Genomic DNA, 18,901 nt, shown 5'->3' with positions numbered 1-18,901 from the left:
AGAGGGCCTCCTATTGTGTACACACACTCCTTTGGTACGCTCAGTAACATTTGTAACTAAGGGAGAAAGAGTAAATAGGGAAATGGTCATGGTCATGGTTAAGCTGTCATGATTTATACAACAGAAACCGGGGGAACTTGCAGTAGGTGCCATGGTCGACATTTTGACATTTTACAATTTAGTAATTTAGCAGAGGCTGTTATCCAGAGCGACTTACAATTTTAATTTCTTCTGTCAGTCATCATCAACTCTCTTTCCAATCAGTGTAGTACAGTCAAGCCTTGAGTCATTTTTTTTAGCCACACCTTACATTTTGTATTTGTTAAATGACTAAATGCATAAAAACTTTATTATTGGGGCAGGCTGTACTTAGTCAGCCTATTAGGCATAATTTAATAAAAGATAATGAAGTTATTGTTGTAAAAAGCACCACAAAATGAGCTACATTTTCTTTGCAATACATTGATACCCTCATATCACTAAACATTCAATATTTTTTATTTTCAATAAACCTAGTCAATTTCGAAATGATCTTTCATGACGTAAAATGTTAAATAGTCCAGAAAACTAAACAGAATGTTTTATTACATGTTCTAGTTCAGTTTCAATGGAAGAAAGAAGTATTCAGTGCTAAACTGTTCTGCCATACAAACAGGGGAGAAGGCAATACACCAGACACAGGAAACAGAACACTGTGGGTGTCTGTGGTTTTCAGATAAGTGGTAGACTCTGACTTTGCAGAGAGATCTGCACAGTATTGTTGAAGGGTTGCCAGCTGCAGAATGATGTAGAATGACTTCTGTGATGTAGAATAGTTCGAAGCTCCACACAACAAACTGTATGTACAGTATTTTCCTCATAACCACTAGTACTGTACTGATATGATACACCCATCAGTTGACTGAATGGTTGACTGTTACTAGCAACTAACTACTAGTTACTAACAAAATTGTTAAAAGGTTTTAAAAATGATTCCAATAAATGCAACAGTTGGACAATGGATGAAGATACTCCAAACTTTTTGAAGAAAATGTATCCATTATATATTGACTGAATTATAGCACATAAAACATTTGACTGGCAAGGACAAATAATGGAGTTCAGGGATTTTGGTGGGAATTTAGGTATTACATTTATTGTCAAATTTCAATATGTCTTAGAATAGATGACACCTATCTATACATACTTTACATCGTTTGCGAGATCAGACATAGTATTACTATAATCCGAGTGTTCCTTTTCGGAAATTGCTTTCATTTTAGAGCATCTCTTTTGTAAACATTTCAAAACGATTCAATTCTAACTTTGATCAGCGCCGCACAAATGTACACCCATCAAATAACGTTATCTTTCTTCTCTTTCTTGTGATGCAAGTGTCGAGACTATGCGTTTAATCTCAGACAAAGTTTAGCGTTCTTATAGATACAACGGAAATACAATGTTTTCCATTGAGCCCCTTTCAGCCATTGCCGGGATGTGTTTGACAGGTCATTACAAACATTTCCACGGTCGTAACGTTAACGGGTAAAAACGACAAAACACAAGCAAGAGTATGAAAGAGTCACAGGACTAAAATGAAAGCAATCAATCCAGCCAGATTTAAGTTACAAATGGATTTTGCACCCCTCAAACACAGGAAATAGATGGTTGAAAAATACAGATCCTCAGGTTCCTTTCTTCTCATAGGTGCAGGCGGGTCTAGGTGCAAGACTAAGGGTGTGTATGTATGTGTTTATGTGAGGTTGTGTGTGTTTATTTGGTTTGTTTAAATTTTGCCCCCCTTGATTTCTCCTGTCTTCTTGATGATGTGCTCCATGGCAGCCACCTCAGAGGTGTCTATTTTCACAGCTTCATACCTGGCCAGGATCTTCAGAATGGGCCTCAGCTTCAGCCACCACTCAGTCTTTGGGATACGGTGCCTGTGGAGGGAGGAGAGAAGGTTGGAGTGAGGGGAAAGGGTGGTAGAAGGGGGGAGTGTGAAGGAGGAGGAGAATAAGAGTGGGATCAGAGAAAGAAAACAGGAAACAGAGGAAGAGCTGGGCTGGTTCAATGGTTCTGATTGGACTGACACATACTTACAAACAACAGCACTTACCTACCACTGCTCAGCATTAAAACACAGCTGAACTCAATGTGGAACACACGATGAAGAGTCACAAACAAGAGAGAGGAGAGAAGGAGAGAAAGAGAAGGAGGTGTGGAAACAGAGGGAGGATTAGGACTTACTCAAAGTCAGTGTCTTCCTTGAGGGAAGTCAGGGGTTGGAAGATCAGGGATCGCCTTTTCATGCCCAGCACACAGGCAGAATCTGGTGTGTTAGCAAAGATACGACCTGGGGACACAAAGAGAGCTAGCATCAACATAGGAGAGCAGTAGCCTGGCTGGTCCTAGACCTGTCTGTATGGGCTTTATCCAGCTCATCTCTTATAGCAGGACAACAATAGTCAGAGGAGTTGGATAAAACACCTATCTAGGACCAGGCCAAGGGTAGTACAGGTTGTAGAGGAACTGTGTGGTGTAGTTGTCGTTGGCATTAGAGTTCCTGTGGGCAGGAGGAGGATTTGCCCTCTTTGTGTCCCTTTGCGTCTCTTTTTGGCCAGGACGCTCTTGAAAAAGAGATTTTAAATCTCAATGAGCCCTTCCTGGTTAAATAAAGGTTAAATAAAAAAATAAAAAAAGATGGATAGCTTCTGAGGATGGTAGCTGACTCTATAGCCACTCCTATCTGTCATATCTTTAATCTGAGCCTAGAGGAAAGTATTTGTCCAAATTAATTCCTCTACCCAAGAGTGGTAAAGTGGACCTATAAGCTTGCTGCCAGCTCTTAGCAAACTGTTGGAAATAATTGTGTTTGAACAAATACAATGCTATCTGTAAACAAATTACCAACAGACTTTCAGCATGCTTATAAAGAAGGCCCTCAACAAGTACTGCACTGACACAAATGACTGATGATTGATTGAAAGAAATTGATAATGAGAGGATTGTGGAGGATTTCAGTGGAGCCTTTGATATTATTGACCATAACCTGTTGTTGAAAAAACGTGTGTGTTATGGCTTTTCAACCTCTGCCTTTTCGTGGATTCAGAGCTATATATCTAATAGAACTCAAAGGGTTTTCTTTAATGGAAGCTTCTCTAATGTCAAACACGTAAAGGGTGGTGTACTGCAGGGCAGCTCTCTCGGCCCTCTACCTTTTTCAATTTTTTTACCAATGACCTACCACTGGCATTAAACAAAGCATGTGTGTCCATGTATGATGCTGATTCAACCATATACGCATCAGCAACCACAGCTAATGAAGTCACTGAAACCTTAACAAAGAGTTGCATTATGTTTTGAAATGGGTGGCCAGTTATAAACTGGTCCTGAACATCTCTAAAATTAACAGCATTGTATTTTGTACAAAGCATTTCCTAAATTCTAGACCTCAGCTGAATTGGGTTACAAATGGTGTGTCTGTTGAACAAGTTGAGGAGACTAAATTACTTGGCGTTACCTTAGATTGTAAATGGTCATGGTCAAAACATATAGATTCAATGGTTGTAAAGATGGGGAGATGCAGGCTCTAGTTTTGTCTTATATTGATTATTGTCCAGTTGTGTGGTCGAGTGCTGCATGGAAAGACCTAGTTAAGCTGCAGCTGGCCCAGAACAGAGTGGCACGTCTTGCTCTTCATTGTAATCAGAGGGCTGATATAAATACTATGCATGCCAATATTTCTTGGCTATGAGTTGAGGAGAGACTGACTGCATCACTTTTTCTTTTTATAAGAAACATGAATGTGTTGAAAATCCCAAATGGTTTGCATAGTCAGCATACACACAGCTGACACACACACTCACCCCACCAGACATGCCACAAGGGGTCTTTTCACAGTCCCCCAAATCCAAAACAAATTAAAGAAAGCGTACAGTATTATATGTAGCCATTATTGCATGGAAATCCGTTTCATCTCATATTGCTCAAATAAACAGCAAACCTGGTTTCAAAAAACAGATAAAGCAACACCTCACGGCACAACGCCTCTCCTCGATTTGACCTAGATAGTTTGTGTATGTTTTGGTATTGATATGTAGGCCACATGTGCCTTTCTTTTTTAATTGATGTAGTTATGTCCTTGAGCTGTTCTTGTCTATTAGTGTTCTGTATTATGTCATGTTTCATGTTTTGTGTTGACCCAAGGAAGAGTAGCTGCTGATTTTGCGGTGGGGATCCTAATAAAATACCAAATGATCCTCACCGTGTCTGTAGCACTCCTTCAGCTTGTCAGTCAGCCACAGGACAGACTTGGCTCCCATCTTGGTGCCAAAATTCCTGTCGAAGGGAGTGGGGGTTCCACCCTGGTCGTGAGCAAAGAGAGAGAGAGATGGTTAGAGAGATGTATTTCCATATGAATATATAGATGAATTGGTTCCTTATATTACCACAGGTTTAGAGTTGAGCCCATTAAACAGTTAGAAGAAGTGTCCATCAGACCTGTTGCATGTGTCCCAGGATGTTCATCCTGCAGTCGAACGTGCCCTTGCCCTCCTCTGAGTACAGGTTGTAGAGGAACTGTGTGGTGTAGTTGTCGTTGGCATTAGAGTTCCTGTGGGCAGGAGGAGGATTTGCAGTAACAAGAGAAACAAGAGAACGATAATGTCTGAGGGATATCAGACAGGATGTGTTTTTGAGGAGAGCACATCTACCTGAGAATGAGACCTCTCTTCACTGAGGTCTTCATCTTTTCTATCAGATGCACCACGTTCAGCTGCAACAAAACAATACAACAGATGATTCAACATCCCAATGTCCCCATTTTTTGTGCTTGAAATATAACACAGAATCCATCCATATTTGTTATTCTGTCAGTGTGCCCCCTGACCTCCAGGTCATGGATATGGAAAGGCTCTTCATAAATGTAGGCAGCGTCAGCCCCAGATGACAAGCCAGCCATGGTTGCCAGGTAGCCGCAGTATCCTCCCATGGTCTCAATGATGAACACTCTCCTCTTGGTGCCAGCAGCAGACTGCTTGATCCTGTCGCAAGTCTGACAGAAAGAAAGAAAGGCTAGTATGAGGAGGGATGTGTGTCTGGGTATTGTCATATGTTAGGCAGGTAGCCTAGCAGCTAGCATAGCAGTTAAGAGTGTTGGGCTAGTAACAAAAAGGTCACTGGTTTGAATCCCAGAGCGACTTGTTAAATATCTGTTGATGTGTCCTTGAGAAAGGCACTTAACCCTAATTGCTCTGGATAAGAGTGTCAGCTAAATGACTAAAGTGTGTGTCCCCCACAAACTTTCTCCTGTCAGAGGAGGCAAGTTTGATAATGAGGTGTTTTCTTGTATCCTAAATATGCCAGATATTGTTGTTGTGGGGAAGGCTGGAGGGAGGTGCATATTTTGGATGTGGGTTGCTCTTTTGACTCCTACATGGAGCAGACCTTTTGTTGCTAAGTTGCTGAAATACCATCTCCATGTGTCACGCCTGAACAGCCTTAGTTATCAGTGCAAACTTGTGGTGCTGATATCTGGGAGTCTCGCCCATGTACATAGGCTGACTGTACGTGGCCTTCAGAATGCAGGCTTGCATAGGACAAAGGCAAAGTAGCTAACAAGGTAATGCTCTGTGTCAGCGGTCATGGGCAGCCTTGCTGTATGGAGAAGGTGCTTTTTATATCCATCCAGATATCTTTGTCCTTTGAAATGTTTGAATCCTTCTCGACTTTAATGTCATTTGTGGATTCAAATAGAGTATTTAAAATGTGTGTGTGTGTCTGGGGTACAGCATGTGTGTTTGTCTTACCGTGGTGATGGTGTTGAGGGCGGTGTCAGCGCCGATGCTGAAGTCTGATCCGGGAACATTGTTGGAGACGGTGGCGGGAATGACCACCATGGGGATACACAGCTCCTCGTACTTCTCCCTGGCTGTTACCAGCTCCAGACCACCCAGAAACGCCTGACAAGGAGACACACAATACCATGTATATCTGGACTAGGCATCAACAGACAAGACAATATTCATGATACTCGTTTTACAACTGTTGTGCTTATGTTCAATGAATATGTTCAATCAATAATGATTGGACAGTGGACAAGTGAACCATCCGAATACTCTCTGATCCAACCCCTCGATCCTCACCTCAAAGCCTCCAATGATGATCAGAGAATGAATGTTGAACTTGGCAATGTTCAGGCTGATTTTCTCAATGTTTTTACCTGGCAGGTTTCTACACACCAGAGAGGAGAAACATTGAAAGTTAATTGTCAATAGAGGTTTCTGTTGTTCTAAGTAAGACCCTGGGTTCCTCCTAAACAAACAACTGTGAGCTTTCCCTGGCCCTAAGCATTGGTGCGTGTGCTCTGTGGAGATGTCTCACCTCTTGGTACCGAGATTGGACCCTCCCTTCCCAGTCCATCCACCCACTTGAGCCCAAGTGATAGGCTCAATCTGAGGAAGAGGAAAGAGAGATTAGTATGGTGTGTGTGTGTGTGTGTGTTATTTGTGTTGATCTGTGCAGGTGGAGCTCAACTTGGCAATGAACTGATGTTCCTGATGGTGCCATTCATCTGATCAGATGTCAAATAACATACAAGTTGTCCACTACAAGAAATCCTCAGGGGCATATTTCCTGGTGGAATGTCCCACCTGTCCGTTAGCCAGGCCATCAAAGCCATCGTGTATAGCCAGCATCTGGTGTCCCTGGATGAGACCAGTCCTGACAGCTGAACGCACTGCTGCATTCATCCCAGCACAGGGGGCGCCCACATTTACAATGGCAATATTGATGTTGCTCTGAGAGGGGGAGAACAAGACAGAGAGAGGATGTATTTTGGGTGCAACCTTATAATGCCTTCAAATGTGCAAACAGGTTGCCCAAATATCAGACCAAGATAGCAAGAAAAAGAACCTGATGAAAATGATACAGTTACTCACCTTCACTTCTGGGGGGTTCACGTGAGCCAGCATTTTGTATGTGTTCCAGTTATTCTGAAAGCTCCTACAAACAAGAAAATGACCAATGGTTTTCATCTCAGTACTTAGTCCAAATGACAAGCCAGCCATGGAAGGAAAGAAAATAGGCAAAATAAAGGCTCACTTTCCCCTGAGATTCACAGCATCTTCAAATCTCCCCTCAGCCATGGCTACAGTCACATCTTTAGTCTGAGAGAGTGAGTGAGAGAGGGGGGGGGACAATAGAGAGAGGAAGACCTTTTAAAAGACGATGTCGATAATGTGCTTTCTCAGCAATAAGAGAGGAAATAATGCAGTTTGATTTGGCATAGGTGTATAACTCACAACTTGGACACACTCCATGAGCGGCAGCCGGATGGCCATGTTCCCAGAAAGACTGACAACACAGGCTGGAGTTTCTGGGGTGGCCTCCAACAGAGCCATCACAGCCTCCACACCCATCCTGCTACCCTGGGGGACGGAGGGAGAGAATGAATGAATGAATGAACAAAGGATCGATTATCATACCATTATATTATAGGTGCTATGTAAATGACCCTGAAGGTCAAGAAAGAGTGGACAACAGAGTAAAAACGATACCGGCACAGACAGACGGATTGACAGACACAAAGTGGTGACAGACAGATGGATTACCAGGATCCTGTCGAAAGCAGAGGGGGTGCCACCTCTCTGTACGTGTCCCAGGACGGTAGAACGGGTGTCGAAGCCAAGTTTCTTGGATACCAGCTGTACAGAGTGACACAGAGAGATTACAGCATCAGTCCTCTGTCAGATCAGAGCTAGATGATTGATCAAAGGTGATATTACCCTAGCCCCTTATAACCTTTACCATTAGGGGGATGAAACATTTTTATTTATTTATTTCACCTTTATTTAACCAGGTAGGCAAGTTGAGAACAAGTTCTCATTTACAATTGCGACCTGGCCAAGATAAAGCAAAGCAGTTCGACAGATACAACGACACAAAGTTACACATGGAGTAAAACAAACATACAGTCAATAATACAGTATAAACAAGTCTATATACAATGTGAGCAAAAATGAGGTGAGAAGGGAGGTAAAGGCAAAAAAGGCCATGGTGGCAAAGTAAATACAATATAGCACAATAAAACACTGGAATGGTAGTTTTGCAATGGAAGAATGTGCAAAGTAGAAATAAAAATAATGGGGTGCAAAGGAGCAAAATAAATTAATTAATTAAATACAGTTGGGAAAGAGGTAGTTGTTTGGGCTAAATTATAGGTGGGCTATGTACAGGTGCAGTAATCTGTAAGATGCTCTGACAGTTGGTGCTTAAAGCTAGTGAGGGAGATAAGTGTTTCCAGTTTCAGAGATTTTTGAAGTTCGTTCCAGTCATTGGCAGCAGAGAACTGGAAGGAGAGGCAGCCAAAGAAAGAATTGGTTTTGGGGGTGACTAGAGAGATATACCTGCTGGAGCGTGTGCTACAGGTGGGAGATGCTATGGTGACCAGCGAACATATCGGACTGGCGGAATAGGGTGCCGTTTGGGACACTGTTTCAGTGGTTAGGGACAAATTCTATTGACTGTGTAATGCCATCGCTCACATTTTTGACTTGGTCACAGGTGATGGGTTTTTGCTTACGGTCCTGGGCTCCCTCTGCCATGATGATGACGTTCAGACGAGAACCACGCTCCCTTTGCTGAGAGGGAGACGGAGAGAGAACGTTGTTTTGTGTGTTATTATATGAGGAAGAGAGAGAAAACCAGGGAGAGGGACAAAGAGATAGAGAGGGTCAATCAGAAGAGGTGGAGAAGGGATAGAAGAATGGGGGGATAGAGGGAGCAGGAGAGGAGGTGTGGTACCGCAATCAGTCTTTTGCACAGATGCTCCTCCCAGTTGTCCTCTGGGGGCATCTCTGGGATGAACACCCAGTCAGCACCGCAGGCCAGAGCAGTCACCAGGGCCAGGTAGCTGTGAGGACAGACAGCAATGTCAATACATACACAAGCACGCAGACACATGTGCACACAGATGCACGCACACACACACGCACGCACACGCATGCACACACAGTCAGGCACTCACCCGCAGTGTCTGCCCATCACCTCCAGGATAAAGGTCCTCTGGTGACTGTCAACAGAAATATGTGAAAAACACAAGAATCCCCCCCAAAATCATGATTTACTGATGCTTACAAATGACTTAATATTGGTGTGTGTGTGTACCTCTGTGCAGTAGTTGTTATGGCGTCCACCACCTCTATGATGCGGTGCAGGGCGGAGTCAGTGCCAATGGTCATGTCAGTGCCACAGAAGTCGTTGTCTATAGAGCCCACCATGCCCACGATGTTGAGGTGAGAAGAACGCTTTGCCTCCTCCGCCGTGATCTTACCTGGTGGTGGACACACAAACTAGCAGTCAGCTCTCACATTTAATGCAATACTTCTATGTGGCTCAGTTGCAAGAGCATGGCCCTTGCAATGCTGGGGTTGTGGGTTCAATTCCCACTGAGGCCACACATATCAAATTGTATGCAAGCACTATTCTAAGTTGCTTTGGATAAATTAATTTGCTTATATGACTTGGGTCCACAAGGAGGCATTAAAGTACAGTGTAAGGAGCCAGATATTTCAAAGACCATACAGATGCTTGGGCCTGTATTCAGAAATTGTCTTGGAGTAGTAGTGCTGATCTAGGATCATTTTTGGCTTTAAGATCATAATGAATAATGACCTAATCCCCCTCTTAGGTTCATCTAAAAAGTGACTGGGAGGGTTACATAAGTGTAGTGGGTTACATTATGTTTTATGGTAGTTGGGTGCTTTGGAGTGAAGGGTACTGGGTAATGTAGTCTTGTTGGTGGCCTAGGTATCTCACCCTGTTTGATCAGGTCAGCCAGCAGCTCACTCCACTCTGTACGGAACTGGTTAGCACCAGTCAAGCTACCGTCACCACCGATCACACACAGGTTGGTGATGCCCAGTTTGACCAAGTTGCAGGCGGCCTTCAGACGCCCCCACTTCTCTTTGAAGTCCATACAGCGGGCACTGCCAATCACAGTGCCACCCTGAGACGAGACAACATGCCAACAGAACACATTCAGTTGGGCTAAATAAGAGGGAGAGATGGAGGAGGAAGTAGAGAAGGACAGGATGTGGGCTATAGGCAGAGAGGGATGAGAGAGATTGTGGTTCAGGAATAGTGTGTGTGAGAGCGAGAGAGAGCAAGAAGGAGAGAGACCAAGGGGGAGGGAAGGAGGAAGGGAAGAGGAGGAAAGGAGGGAGGTGAAACCCCAGCCTATCATTCTGAAGCCCATTAAATCCAGTGAACCCTGGCATTTGACTAGCTCCTACTGACTAGAGGGTCACTGATCTAGGACCAGTTCATGTTTCAGAGGATGGATCCCACCCTTTTCACTGAAAGGTTACATTTGGTTAGAAACTAAAGGAGAGTGAGGGGGGAGGTAATTGGATAAAGTGTGTGTGTGTATACTGTATGTGTGCTCACCAGCTGCAGCATCATAGACACGCTCTCCCAGGTGGCAGGTTTGATATTGTCACCTCCATCCACCAAACCCTGGTAACCCTGGAGACGAACACACAAACCTGTCACTCACAGTTACGGGAGAACCCAAGGTAACTGATGTGGCTTAGCTGACAGACCATTACGGTAAGGTAACAGGCAAGGAAAAAGGAATATGAGGTTGTAAGAGGCTCATTCCAGATCACCTTTCACAAATCCAGGCCTTGCTGTCCGTAGCTCTGTTGGTTTACATCCTGTCCCCTCTAATCATGGATTTTGATTTATTCTATACGTACATCCAAGACACTCCATTTAGTAAGATATGTTACATTTCGTATGGTGTGTATTCATTTGTGGATGTCCATCACCTATTTCGGATGATATGTTATGAATTACAATTCATACCATATATTCCGAATTTACACATCATACAATATGTTACAAATTTGAAAAACGTACTATATGTTACACATTTGCAAAACGTATGATATGTTACAAATTCTAGCTAGGTGGCTAATGTTAGCTAGCTAGCTAATGTTAGATAGGCTAGGGTTAGGGTTAAGTTTAGGAGTTAGCTTAAAGGGTTAAAGATGTGGATAAGTGAAGGGTTAGCTAAAAGGGTTAAGGTTAGGGGAAGGCTTAGCTAAGTAGTTACAAAGTAGCTAAAAAGTAGTAAGTAGTTAAAAAGTTGCTAATTAGCTAAAATGCTAAAATTACCGTGATGAGATTCAAACTCACAACCTTCGGGTTGCTAGACGTTCGCATTATACACCTTTCCAGCTACCCTACTTTCACTTTTGACTTGAGTAACCATCTGTCTAATGTAACCATACCAAACATAACATATCATACTTATTTGAAGCCAGAAGTCTAGACAGTTTTCCACAAATTTTACGTTTTGTAGTAATGTTGAATAAAAACAGTATTGACAGTGCTGAATAAAAACTTTGACATGAATTCACTCATAAAAACAGCAGCTCTTTGCTGTAGTCTTTGACAGTTTCTCTCTGGTCATGGTTTTAAAAGTTAAGAAAATTTCAAGTAGGCTAGTATCAAACTTTGTGATGGACTGCATCGTGGAAGCTGTAGGCACTGTAATTTGAGCTATAAGATTGGCCAGCACAGTAGCCACACTGATTAAGCCACAGATCTCTCTGTCTGCCGGGTAAGCTGAGTTTGAATGAAATGGTTGAAAATGGGAACACTTTGCCTATCCGGTGCGCAGGGCTTCTGAATCAAGTGCACCTACCGCCAAGAGCTCAAAAAAATAAATACAAAAAAAAATCCCTTTATATTGTTGGCTTTTCTACAGAAATGATTGGTGATCGACTAAGAATGCCTTGATTGCTGTAGACTATAATAATCAGAAATAGGGAACAGTAACAGTTCTGGGCTAATGGGAAACATAAAATGGTTGATGAGATGGGGGGGATACAAGTCAGGTACTAACCTCATGAACGAAGTAGACTTTGGCCCCAGTGTAGATGCCCACTCTGACTGTGGCCCTCACAGCAGCATTCATACCTGCAGCACAGAGTGGCTGTTAGAACATCACTGACACAGTCCCACCTGCACAGGTGGTTTTGAACTATGACACACAACACAGTGTAGCTGCTATGATTAAGTTGGCATGCTGTGTGCTACAAACTTGACATATGAATGATTATATAGGGGATGCAGACAACTTGACTGGCTGAATCACCGCTTGGTTCCACAACTGCAGGGCACTCGACCGCAAGCCGCTACAGAGGGTGGGGCTTAGCTCCCTGCCATCCAGGACCTCTATACCAAGCGGTGTCAGAGGAAGACCCTAGACTCTTTCTGCTACTGCATGACAAGTGGTACCAGTGTCCCAAGTCTGGAACCAACAGGACTCTGAACAGCTTCTTCCCCCAAGCTAGAAGACTGCTGAACAAGACTGCTAAATAATGAATCAAATGGCTACCTAGACTACCTGCATTGACCCTTTTTGTATTAACTAACTGTCTTGCACTGACTCTATGCATACACACTGGACTCTAACCACACACTCACACATACTTACAAACAGACTGCCCAACAGACACACACACACTAATAACATGCACACACATGCATAGAGACGCCACACACTCACACACACTTTCACACGCTGCTGCAACAGCTCAGTTACCTCGTACCCCTGCACATCAACTCTGTACTGGTACTCCCTGTATATAGCCATTTTATTTTTTACTTGTTATTGTTATTCACTGTGTATTTATTTCTTGTGTCACTATTTATATTTGAATCTTTATCTTTAACTCCACATTAGTCCCTCCCTGAGTGACTGGTTTAGATGGAAGCTAAACGGGCTACATACAACAATTTCAAGATTTATTTCACATGACTGGGAAAACAGATATGCATCTGTTGGTCACAGATACCTTAAAAAAAGGTAGGGGTGTGGATCAGAAAACCAGTCAGTATCTCTTGTGACCACAATTTGCCTCCTGCAGTGTGAAACATCTCCTTCGCATGGCGTTGATCAGGCTGTTGATTGTGACCTGTGGAATGTTGTCACACTCCTCTTCAATGGCTGTGTGAAGTTGCTGGATATTGGCGGGAACTGGAACACGCTGCCGTACACATCGATCCAGAGCATCCCAAACATGCTCAGTGGGTGACATGTCTGGTGAGTATGCAGGCCATGGAAGAACTGTGACATTTTCAGCTCAAAGTAATTGTGTACAGATCCTTGCGACATGGCCATGCATTATCATGCTGAAACATGAGGTGATAGCAGCAGCTTAATAGCATGAAATGGGCCTCAGGATCTCCTCACGTTATCTCTCTGCATTCAAATTGCCTTCGTTTGTGCAATTGCAATTGTGTTTGTTGTCCGTAGCTTATGCCTGCCCATATCATAACCCCACCGCCACCATGGGGCACTCTGTTCACAACGTTGACATCAGCAAACCGCTCACCCTCAGGTCAAGACCCTGGTTAGGACAACGAGCACGCAGATAAGCTTCCCTTTGACTGTTTCTGACAGTTTGTGCAGAAATTCTTCGATTGTGTAAACCCACAGTTTCATCAGGTGTTCGGGTAGCTGATCTCAGACGATCTCGCTGGTGAAGAAGCCGGATGTGGAGGTCCTGGGCTGGCATGGTTACATATGTGGTCTGCTGTTGTGAGGCTGGTTGGACGTACTGCCAAATTCTCTAAAATGACAATGGAGGTGGCTTATGGTAGTGGACATTCGTGTAGTCAGCATGCCAATTGCACGCTCCCTCAACTTGAGGAATCTGTGGCATTGTTGTGTGACACAACTGCACATTCTAAAGTGGCTTTTTTATGGTCCCAAGCACAAGGTTCATAAGTGTAATGATTATGCTGTTTAATCAGCTTCTTGATGTGCCACACCTGTCAGGTGGATGGATTATCTGGCAAAGGAGAAATGCTCCCTATCAGGAATGTAAACACATTTGTGCACAACATTTGAGAGACATTTGTTCAGTGTACTTACACTTCATCATAACAGGTCAGAACCCCAGACGAAGGTTAAGGTAAACCATCACAATGGCTTGTATGCCCGTTAGAAACTACAATATATGACCAAAAGTATGTGGACAAGTGCTCAGCGAACATCTCATTCCAAAATCATGGGCATTATAATGAAGTTGGTTCCCCTTTGCTGCTATAACAGCCTCCAGTCTTCTGGGAAGGCTTTCCACTAGATGTTGGAACATTGCTGCAGGGACTTGCTTCCATTCAGCCACAAGAGCATTAGTGAGGCAGGACACTGATGTTGGGCGATTAGGCCTGGCTCGCAGTCGGTGTTCCAATTCATCCCAAAGGTGTTCAATGGGGTTGAGGTCAGGGCTTTGTGCAGGCCAATCAAGTTCTTCCACACTGATCTTGACAAACCATTTCTGTATTGAACTCGTTTTATGCACAGGGGAAGTGTCATGCTGAAACAGGAAAGTGCCTTCCCCAAACTGTTGACACAAAGTTGGAAGCACATAATCATCTAGAATGTCATTGTATGCTGTAGCATTAAGATTTCCTTTCACTGGAACTAAGGGACCTAACCTGAACAATGAAAAACAGCACCAGCTAATTAATCCTTCTCCACCAAACTTTACAGTTGGAAAGTAGCGTTCTCCTGGCATCTGCCAAGCCCAGATTAGTCCGTTGGACTGCCAGAGGGTGAAGTGTGATTCATCACTCCGGAGAACGTGTTTCCACTGCTCCAAAGTCCAATGGCAGCAAGCTTTACACCACTCCAGCCGACACTTGGCATTGCGATCTTAGGCTTGTATGCAGCTGCTCGGCCATGGAAACCCATTTCATGAAGCTCCCGACGGACAGTTCTTGTGCTGACATTGCTCCAGAGGCAGAACTGGGTTGTGAGTGTTACAACCGAGGACAGACACATGTTACGAGCTACATTCTTCAGCACACGGCGGTCCCACTGGGTGACCTTGTGTGGCCTACCACTTCGCGGCTAAGTCGTTGTTGCTCCTAGGCGTTTCCACTTCACAATAACAGCACATACGGGGCAGCTCTAGCAGGCCAGACATTTGACAAACTGAAAGATGGCATCCTATGCCGGTGCCATATTGAAAGTCACTGAGCTTTTCAGTAAGGCCATTCTACTGCCAATGTTTGTATATGGAGATTGCATTGCTGTGTGCTCAATTTTATACACCTGTCAGCAACGGGTGTGGCTGAAATAGCCAAATCCACTAATTTGAAGGGATGTCCACATACTTTTGTAAATATAGTATATCTCTCCACAGTATCACTTCATTCTTACAGGCCCAGTGCAGTAAAAAACTCGATTTTCCTGTGTTTTATAGATATTTATGATTTGGGAATAATACTGTGAAATTGTGAAAATTAAGATAATGCCCTTTTAGTGTAAGAGCTGTGTGAATAGACCTGAAATTTCAGCAAGTTTTGGTGGGATGTAGTTTGGCCTTCTATGGTGACATCACCATCAAAGTAAATGAGTTAATATACCAATATGAAAGACAATTCCAAACATCTCAGCCAATGGGTGCGTTTGTAAATTGCCTCCAGTGTGTCAGAGTGTGCTTTGGGTCCTTCAGAAATTCAGAGCCTCGGCGCGTTCAGAGCGCACACTGGACGCTCTGGCCGGAGGAGTTGGGTTGATCCAAATGTTCTGATCTCACAGCGGCAGTCAAGCACCCAAGCTAACTGGCTAAAGTTGGTTAGCTTGCTAGCTACTTCCAGACACAAATGAGAGAAAACTCAGACTATTTTAAATCACCCTAGAAGAGCTGGTTAGGCGGTTTTAATTTGATCTAGAGTGTTAGTGACTGTAACTGTGCAGCTGGCAACAATTTCATTCATTTTTAGGCCGACTTTTACTGACACAAGTCATATTCAACGGGTGTTGCACGTTCGTAAATTAATCTATTATTCTGCGTTCGTAAATTAATCTATTATTCTGCGTTCTGGCACACTCAGACAAGTGTGCTCGGAAATCGGAGTAGATAGCCAGAGTGGATTTATGAACGCAACCAATAACAGTTAATTTTCTGTTTTCCTCTCCCCACTCAGACCACTTCCAGACAGTACTAGCAAAATTCTTGCTGGGGAAATGTCTGTTTTCACAGTAAGGTACTTAATTGTTACCCAGAAATGATTTGATATTGAGATAAAAAAAAACAGCTGCATTGGACCTTTAACAGATTCATTGTCTCATTTTAGTGATTTTGCAGAACAAAAAAATTGTAATGTGTACATAAACCAGTTCATCATAATCATTATGTAATAGGGTCCAGAGATTTTTCTTGTGAGTTCACATGGTCAGGATGTATGGCTGATGGGGAAACATAGCATAGCATAGCATAGCGGAATAATGAAGAGCACTCCTGTTTCAGTGAACTAGCAGGGATCTGAAAGGGCAGACCGGGTGAGTGGGTAGGGCAGACAGAGACGACAGGTATGGTAGGGCAGACAGGGTGGGTGGGTAGGGCAGACCAGGTGGGTAGGGAAGACAGGGTGGGTGGGTAGGGCAGACAGAGTGGGTAGGGCAGACAGAGACGACAGGTATGGTAGGGCAGACAGGGTGGGTGGGTAGGGCAGATCGGGTGGGTGGGTAGGGCAGACAGGGTGGGTAGGGTGGACATAGACGACAGGTATGGTAGGGCAGACAGGGTGGGTGGGTAGGGCAGACCAGGTGGGTAGGGCAGACAGGGAAGACAGGAAATGTAACTAGCTCACTGTCTCAACACACCAGCTCCACTCTAAAGGGCAACACATGTGGATAGTATTGACGTGCCAAGAGTGTCTCCCCTTTCAACATGATGGAGGGAGAAAAAGGTTTAGGTGGAAGAGGAGAAAGAGGTTTGAGGAGGGATATGAGGGAGGGATAGTTCGGCCCACTTATCTCCTCCTCTTCCTCCTCCTCCTCCTCCTCTCCATGTCATATGACAAAGGTCACGCCTCTAAAATTAGCACCACTTCAAAAAATAGAGAGAGACGAGAAGGAACGAGAGGGAAAGAGAGACAGCGGGAGGGAAAGAGAGGTAAATAGAGGGAAACATAAAGATATGGGTGAATATTTAAAGGACAGAGTAGCCAGGGTGTATGTACAGAATATGGGAAGAAAACAAGAAAGAAACAAATATGAAATAAAAGAGAGAACAGAGAGAGAACCCTGAAAAGCAGCTAGCCAACTAGAGCTACTTAGTTGTTGGCAGACAGCTCCATAATGATGTAAAGTTCAGACAGGCAGACAGCTCCCTGACACAGGCTCCAATCAGAAGGTCATGTGGGGTCAGTGGCAGACATCCCAAAAGGTCAAAGGGGAGGTATTTATCATCCAGTTAAAGGTCAGAGGGAAGACTGTTGGGTGCATCCCAATAATCTTTCCTTTCTCCAAAAGTATGTGCATGTTCACTTCCCTTCCTCGATTTCAATGGAAATGATTGGTATACGGAAACTCCCTCTACCCATGCCTACACCAATCCAATAATTTTACATTTGGGGGGAGTAGTGAAATAGTGCACACTTCAAAAGGAAGGAGATATTATTGGGAGGCACCCACTGCAAATGCTTTGGTGACCCTGGCAACCTCCTTCAATGGAAGACTTCACGTTGCCCTTTTTGAGCGTGATAAGACATCTCAGTGACAACCGAGAGAAGGGGTCTCTATGTGAAGCTATGTTCAATAATGTGATATCACAGCCACCAACACGATATGAACTTTCAATGTCAGAACTCCACAATCATTACAGTTTATTCGGCCGTGGTGGTGGCTGTGGCAAACTGTGTGACTGGAACTGTGACTGAAAACAAAATGTCAACACAGTTGAATTTCAAACCACACAAATAAGAGGCATGTTTTCTATTAGTTCTATGTGCTGTGACTCATCTGACTTTCAACCAAAATGTATGCATTTCTGTAGTCCAGTCAGTCTATGCAACACCCTTAAAGTCCAGCCATAACTTCAGACAACACAAATTATGTTTATAAATCACTTCTTACTTTACCTCACTACACTCCACTGTTTCCCTACTCCAAATTCATTGACAAGCTCTGAGCATGAATGGGAATTATGGGAATTGTTGACATAAAGTAATATCTCATTGTTTGCTGCCCCCACATGGGAACTGTTCCCACAGACCTATATAACTCTGGCCCGGCTCAGCCACCTGCTGCTTACCAACAATCCTCTGGGCTGTCTGCCCTCCCTTGGACTGTCTGCCCTCCCTTGGACTGTCTGCCCCTGTAACTGGTACTTCCCCTGAACAGTCCCTTGGCACCCACCTACCCTGGTCCGCCCAGCCCCACTCACCCTGGGCATCGCCTCCAGAGGTCAGCACGGCGATGGAGCGGCCGATGCCCATCTTGCTGTGGTCTTTAGGGTGTGCCATGGTCCTGGAACTGCCTGTGACCAGAAAAGGGAAGGAAGGAAAAGACAGTAGATAATAATTAGCCTTGATCCTGGTAGCCCTGCTGTGTATGGTATAGTGCAGTAGAATGTCTCTCTCTCCTCTCCCCTCACTCTCCCTGCTTGGCTGACTGGGAAAGTGACTGGATGGGACAGTGGGACACAGTTTATCCACCACCCTGCTTGGCAGGAATCTGATGCATGCGCGTGATGAGAACACACACACACCCCCTAATCACTCGCACATACACTTGTGTGCAAACGCGCACACACACCTCTCTTCACTCTAAACTAATTATAAAACTAACCACCGTCACAGCCTATGCCTTCATACAAATAAATAAGCTTGGTCGGCAGCAATCACCGAATATGCTGTCCAAGGCTACACCGAGCCTATCAATACACAGCATGGATGAGAGTTTGTAAGAATAGAGATCTTCGTTGAGAATTAACTTGAGAGGTTACTGTACTGAGAGTGTGCGGGAGTGTATGAGAGAATGCATGGGTACCCTCAAATCAAACTCCTATCAATTGAAGCATAAATGTACTGTTGGTCTTTTGATAACTTTTCG

General features: G+C 44.0%; 1 protein-coding gene across 1 annotated transcript; it reads right to left on the bottom strand.

Moving 5' to 3' along the window:
- Positions 1-368: 368 nt before the first annotated feature.
- pfkmb (phosphofructokinase, muscle b) lies at positions 369-18,479 on the bottom strand. Its single transcript, XM_065001824.1, has 22 exons — positions 18,234-18,479; positions 11,891-11,964; positions 10,426-10,503; positions 9,796-9,985; positions 9,145-9,310; positions 9,005-9,049; positions 8,782-8,890; positions 8,523-8,618; positions 7,590-7,682; positions 7,281-7,406; positions 7,081-7,145; positions 6,918-6,981; positions 6,630-6,776; positions 6,361-6,431; positions 6,123-6,210; positions 5,787-5,939; positions 4,868-5,032; positions 4,692-4,753; positions 4,480-4,591; positions 4,244-4,343; positions 2,227-2,332; positions 369-1,919 (listed from the first exon to the last, which is right to left on the bottom strand). The coding sequence occupies exons 1-22, from the start codon at positions 18,310-18,312 to the stop codon at positions 1,766-1,768; spliced, it is 2,343 nt and encodes a 780-aa protein (XP_064857896.1). The 5' UTR covers positions 18,313-18,479; the 3' UTR covers positions 369-1,765.
- Positions 18,480-18,901: the final 422 nt, after the last annotated feature.

The sequence above is a fragment of the Oncorhynchus nerka genome, linkage group LG15, assembly GCF_034236695.1.
Source record: "Oncorhynchus nerka isolate Pitt River linkage group LG15, Oner_Uvic_2.0, whole genome shotgun sequence".
Lineage (NCBI taxonomy): Eukaryota > Metazoa > Chordata > Actinopteri > Salmoniformes > Salmonidae > Oncorhynchus > Oncorhynchus nerka.
The sequence above is the reverse complement of the archived record's forward strand: the minus strand, read 5'-3'. Positions and strand labels throughout refer to the sequence as shown.